Source organism: Aplysia californica, unplaced genomic scaffold (assembly GCF_000002075.1).
Source record: "Aplysia californica isolate F4 #8 unplaced genomic scaffold, AplCal3.0 scaffold00719, whole genome shotgun sequence".
Lineage (NCBI taxonomy): Eukaryota > Metazoa > Mollusca > Gastropoda > Aplysiida > Aplysiidae > Aplysia > Aplysia californica.
Window position 1 is genome coordinate 148,905 of NW_004797989.1, and position 6,455 is coordinate 155,359.

At 40.7% G+C, this 6,455-nt stretch overlaps 1 protein-coding gene across 1 annotated transcript in view; it reads left to right on the top strand.

The window, feature by feature from the left end:
* LOC101858740 (tetratricopeptide repeat protein 13) overlaps positions 1-6,455 on the top strand; it is a gene marked incomplete at its 3' end in the record, with an annotated part of 28,518 nt that overhangs the window by 20,041 nt on the left and 2,022 nt on the right. The window contains 4 exon segments of the mRNA XM_005108787.3: positions 356-503; positions 1,421-1,504; positions 3,117-3,198; positions 5,402-5,514. Coding sequence (XP_005108844.2) covers positions 356-503; positions 1,421-1,504; positions 3,117-3,198; positions 5,402-5,514 — 427 coding nt within the window.

The following is a 6,455-nucleotide window of genomic DNA, read 5'->3' on the forward strand; positions in this document are numbered from 1 at the left end:
TGGAAGAGAGAGGATGTGACAGAGTATGCATGTGGCATGTGTGTGTTGTGTGTGTGTGTGTGTGTGTGTGTGTGTGTGTGTGTGTGTGTGTGTGTGTGTGTGTGTGTGTATGTGTGAGAAACTTAAAATCAATGTCTTTTCTTGTCTTGTCCTGTCTTGTCTTGTCTTGTCTGATGTATCTTAAATGAGACCAACTTGGTTTAGTTATGATAAACTGAAATTAATAAACCAATCAACAGTATTATTTATTGTGAACTTTACTTTTACGTTATACTGTATGTCTACCATCATATGATGTCTATTGTTCCCACCACCCCTTCTGATACACAATCTTTACAGTCATCTCTTTCCACAGACAAAATTATTCACAGCTGGCGTGAGCTTTTCACAATAGGAGTACACTATAGACAGATTGCCAGTTTGGACCAGCCGTTTTTATGGGTTGATTCATTACCTGACTATAAAAGTAAAGATGGATACCGATCCGATGTACCGTTTGTCAGGTGTGTTCAGTCTTGTTTGTGTATTTGTTTGTTTGTGGAGTGGAAAGGAAGTTTGTTAACTCACATAATGGGACATATAGCTTTTCATGCATGGCAGCCTGAAGGGCCTACTCTTTTCAATTTTAAAACCGCCACAGCATTGTTAACATGTGAAAATGGGAGGTTGGCGGGTGCTCTGGTGTGGTTTGCTCCTTATTCCTATCAAACATCTATCGTCCTTATCTCCCCTTCTTCTTTTTTGTGTTTGTTACTCTCTTGTAACACATCTATTCTTTGGCACTTATAATGACCTTAATGTGTTGCAAGTACCGTAAAATTTTTAGAAAACTAAAAAACTAACATTTGAAACTTCCACGTGGAACATCAGAAATTTTTCATCCTTATCCGAGAAGACTAGGCGCTCGATCCTACCTACCTTTGGATTATGGGGTGTACACACCATAAGAAAAAAAAAAGCGAGGCTGGTGGGGATTAACATCCGGACCCTACAATTGACAAGCAAATACCATACTTTGTTGAGCTACTGAGTCCCAGTAGTTTGAACAAAAAGCAGGGTGACACAAACAAGAATTAGGAATGTCGCAGCAACAGTGATTTTGTATTAAAAGAGGTAGAATTTGTATTTCAGGCTTAGATAGGCTGTGTAAAACCATAGTTCAATTTGTAGTATCGTTCAACTGTTTACACTGACTGTAACAAGGATGACGCATTTTAATTGATGCTTTTGTGTGTGCGCGCGCGTGTGTGTGTATGTGTGCATGTGCACATGTGTGTATGAGAGAGAGAGAGAGAGAGAGAGAGAGAGAGAGAGGGAGGGAGAGAGAGACAGTCTATGCACATTCATATGTTAATCTGTTCATAGAAAAAGCTACTTTCTTTACTCCTTTACATTATTTGTTTGTGTGTGTGATCCCCAGGGGCTCGGTGAGTAACTCTAAAGTCAAACCGTACTTCGAGCTGGCGTTCAAACTGGCAAAGACAATGCTGGAGCACTACTCAGGGTGAGCATGTCCCCCATGGAGGGCAAAAACTTTACATCACCCAATCAATAATAATAATAATAATAATGATAATAATAGTTTTATTATTATAATTTATTTTTAAAATAATAATAACAACAACAACAATAATATTGTCAATAAATATAATAATAATAATGATAATAATAGTAATAATAATAATGAGAACAATATTTATAATAATATTAATAATAATGATGATGATGATAATAATAATGTTACATGTAGATTACATCTTTTACACCACTATTCGATAGCTCTAGGTGCTTCACAGTGAAATAGAATTTTGACAGCTTACATAATGACACATTTCACACATACTGTCTCATTCAATGTACAATAATCCTTTCAAATACATATATGCACCTGTAATGTGGGTGGTTGGCGGTTGCTCTGATGTGGTTTGCTTCTTCTTTCCTATCAAGCATCTATCGTCCTTATCTCCCCTTCTTCTTTTTTATGTTTGTTACTCTCTTGTAACACCTCTAATCTTCTGGCACTCATATGACCTTATGCAGTTGCGAGGGCCGTAAAACCTCTACTGAAACTAAAAAACTAAGCACCTGTTATGTTTCAACAAGTATGTTTTGACAAAAGAACACACACACAAGACAAATCACTGTGGGTGCTGATTGTTCTTGTCGTTGAAAGAAGAAGATAGACGTTCGTGATTGATTATTTATAATAACAAGACAAATTTAACCTTTTGGTATACATCAAGACTGTGCTTTTTATTCTTGCTTTCACTGTTTTGTGAAAGTTATTTACAATTAAGTGCAGGTTGAGCAGACTACCCATTTGCATGGTAGTTTATGTACATTTCTGAGTGAGTGATCAGTAGATCCTATTTTGGTGTGAAGAAGCTTTTTGAAGTCCTTATAGTGAATTTGGTTGATTTTGCAGGAAAGGTTTTTGGTTCCTTCCATCCCATCCCTGTGAGTGGTTGGAAGGTGTTGATAATTACTTCTTCTTTATTATCCCTCTGTTGTTTCTGTCTATTTGCTTAACTTTCTCCAAGCACAAAATGTGACCATTATCCTGTCAATGAGGTTTTCTTAAGTCTAACATCCTGCAAGTAGTTAGAGGGTGTCACAGGTTGGTACTTTTTCTTTACCATCCCTCTGTCTTTTCTGTCTGTCTGTCTCGTTTGTTCCCTTCACTACATGGCCTTTATCAAGTCAGTTTGCTTCACGCTCGAACCTCAGCTCAGTCCAACATTGTGTCCTTGAGAAAAACACTTTACACTAATTTCCCATTTTGGCTCGGTCCTTTCAGAGATGAACGTTAAACTCATAGGTCCTGCCTCTTAAATAACCTAATAGTGTTGATAGGGGCGTAAACCTATACTATTTTCACTTTACTTGAATAAGAGCCTGAATTTAATCAATTCCAGTGGGTGGTTGGCGGGTGCTCTGGTGTGGTTTGCTCCTTCTTTCCTCTTAAACATCTATCGTCCTTATCTCTCCTCCTTCTTTTTTTAAACGTTTGTTGTTACTCTCTTGTAACACCTCTAATCTTCGGCACTTATATGACCTTATTGTGTTGCAAGTGCCGTAAAACTCTTTACTAAAGACTAAATCAATTCCATTCCCAGGGAAGGCGCTGTACAATATCCTGGCTTGAAGGAAGATATTGCAAGGGCCGCCACTTGTGAGGATTTATTAAGTGTTGCTCGGGTGAGGAACCTCACATTTATTGTCTGTCTGTCTGTCTGTCTGTCTGTCTGTCTGTCTGTCTGTCTGTCTGTCTGTCTGTCTGTCTGTCTGTCTGTCTGTTAATCTGTCTATCTTTGGTTGGTAGTCAAGTGATAAGGGTACCAGACTTGTAATCATGAGGTTGCAAGTTTGGAGTTCGAGCCTCAGGCACGACGTTGTTTCCTTAGGGAAGGCACTTTACATGAATTTTCCTCACTTCACCCAGGTGAGAATGGGTACCCAGGTATAGACAGTGAAAGATCTTGCCTGGATTTGAGTGTTTTAGTGCCTATAAAAAATGGCAGCTTGCACTGTATTCTTCTCAGGAAGTTGAGATTGTTTCAGAATGCTGTCAGGTCTACCGGGGTAATAATATAGATCATAAAGCGCATAGAGCTTGCTGTTGAGTGGGAATTTGTACTATGCAAATGCTATCTATTATCTTTCCATTCATTTATAATTATATCTAGTCTTTTTGTTCATTCGTCTGTCTTCAATGTATCCATTTATCTGACTACCCATTGATCTGCTTTTCTGTCAACAATTTATCTTCTTCTATCTATTTGATTATTTCTCAGTCTACCTACCTATTTTCGTGGGTGGTTGGTGGGTGCTCTGTTGTGGTTTGCTTCTTCTTTCCTATCAAACGTCTATCATCATTATCTCCCCTCCTTTTTTTTTGTTTTTTACTCTCTTGTAACACCTCTAATCGTCGGCATTTATATGACCTTTTTGTGTTGCAAGTGCCGTAAAACCCTTACTAAAACCAACTACCTATTTTCCTACTCATGTTCCTATGTATCTGTGGGAGATTGGAGTATGCTGTTTCTGTCTGTCAACTGTTTTCCTTTTCCCTGCACAAAATGACCTTTATTTTGTTAACTTGTTTCTCTAAACTCAAACAATACTATGTTTCTATACTGTATGCCTGACTGTCTGCCTGTTCATCTGTTCACTTATCTGTGTGTTTGTCTTGTTGTCTAGATATGTTCCTGCCTTTCTTCTTTGTTCTCTTTGTACTTCCACTGGATTGAGAGATGAGAATATTTATCTAGTCTCTTCCACTCAAAAACTCAAAATGTATGGGTGGTTGGCAGGTGTTCTGATGTGGTTTGCTCCTTCTTTCCTATTATTAAAGGACTATTGTTTTTACCTCTCCTTCTTCTTATTTGTGTTTTTTACTCTCGTGTAACTCCTCTAATCTTCAGCACTTATATGATCTAACTGTTTTGCAAGTGCCATAAAACGCTTCCTAAAACAAAAAAAAGCAAAATGCTTATTTACGTTTTTGGTTTTTTTTAAAACAGAACACTTATCTAAAATTAAAGCTAAACTGTGCGAAGTGAGTACTTGATGGGTGCACTGATGTGGTTTGCTCCTTCTTTCCTATCAAACGTCTATCGTTTTTATCTCCCCTCCTTTTTTGTGTTTGTTACTCTCTTGTAACACCTCTAATCTTCTGGGGGCTCTCGTGGCCTAGAGGTTAAGGTGTTGGCCTCTCATTCAAAGGTCCTGGGTTCGAATCTGGGTAGTGACCGAAAAATTTTCTTCTCTAAAATTGTCTCCTTTCACCTCCTTTCCTGCTCTCTAGCAATGTTCTGTTGTCTGCTTTCAATTCCACTTTCTGCCCCTACCCCCTCACCTCCTTTGCCCCCTCGTCTGGGCTCCTGACTCTTTCTGCAGCCTTTCTACTGCTACTCCTTGGCTCCTCCTTACTGCTGTCTTTCTGCCACACCCCTGATCTTCTGGTAGGAAAGATCTACACCTAGCCTTCTCGGACAAGGATGAAAAATCTCGGAGGGCCCGTGTGCAAGTTGCGCACGTTAAAGATCCCTTGGTGGTCTAAAATCGATAAGAGTAGGCTTCAGCCGCCACCCGGGCAAAATTCAAAATTTCCTACCAACTGAAAATATTAGGTGTGTCCTGCGCGCTCATATGACCTTATGCAGTTGCGAGCGCCGTAAAACACTTTACAAAAACAGAAACAAAAAATCTAATCTTCTGCACTTATATGACCTCATTGTGTTGCAAGTGCCATAAAACGCTTCCTAAAACTAAAACCAAAAAAAGCAAAACGCGTATTTACGTTTTTGGGTTTGTTTTTTAAACAGAACACTTATCTAAAATTAAAGCCAAACTGTGTGCGTCAGTGTGCGTGTCAGTGTGTGTCTCTCTTACGTTTCAGCGACGACAAATCAACCCACATGGCTTCCTGGTGTCCACACAAGTGCCGTCCATGTTGAGGCAACAGGATGACCACCGGTTAGACGGAGGGGTCCTTGTTCTGACGGAGGACATGTGAGTCTACCTGTGTGTGTGTGTTTGTGTGTATGAAAATTTGTGTGTGTTTATGTTTGTAAGTGTGTGAGCGTGTGTGTGTGTGCACGCGCTTGTGTGAGTGTGTGTGTGTGTTGTAGGATCACCGGCTAGATGGAGGGGTCTTGGTTCTGACGGAGGACATGTGAGTCTACCTGTGTGTGTGCGTGTTTGTGTTTGTGCATTTGCGCACACCTGTGTGAGTGTGTTTGTGCGTGTGTCCGTGTTTGTATGGTGTGTGTGTGTGTGTGTTGTAGGACCACCGGCTAGATGGAGGGGTCTTGGTTATGACGGAGGACATGTAAGTCTACCTGTGTGTGTGTGTGTGTGTGTGTGTGTGTGTGTGTGTGTGTGAGTGTGTGTGTTGTAGGATCATCGGCTAGATGGAGGGGTCCTGGTTCTGAAGGAGGACATGTGAGTCTACCTGTGCGTGTTTGTGAGTGTGTGTGTGTGTATGAGTCTGTGTTTGTGTGTATGTGTGTGTGTGTGTTGTAGGATCACTGGCTAGATGGAGGGGTCCTGGTTCTAACGGAGGACATGTGAGTCTACCTGTGCATGTATGTGTGTGTGTGTGTGTGTGCGTGCGTGCGTGTGTGTGTGTGTGTGTGTGTTTTTGTGCATGTGAGTGTGTGTGTGTGTGTGTTGTAGGATCACTAGCTAGATGGAGGGGACTTGGTTCTGACGGAGGACATGTGAACCTACCTGTGCGTGTGTGTGTTTGTGTGCATGTGTGCATGTGTGTGCATGTTTGTGAGTGTGTGTGTGTGTGTGCGCGCCTGTATGAGTGTGTGTTTGTTTGTGTGTGTGTGAGTGTGTGTGTTGTAGGATCATCGGCTAGATGGAGGGGTCCTGGTTCTGACGGAGGACATGTGAGTTTATCTGTGTGTGTGTGTTTGTGTGTTTGTGTGTGTGTGTGTGTGCGC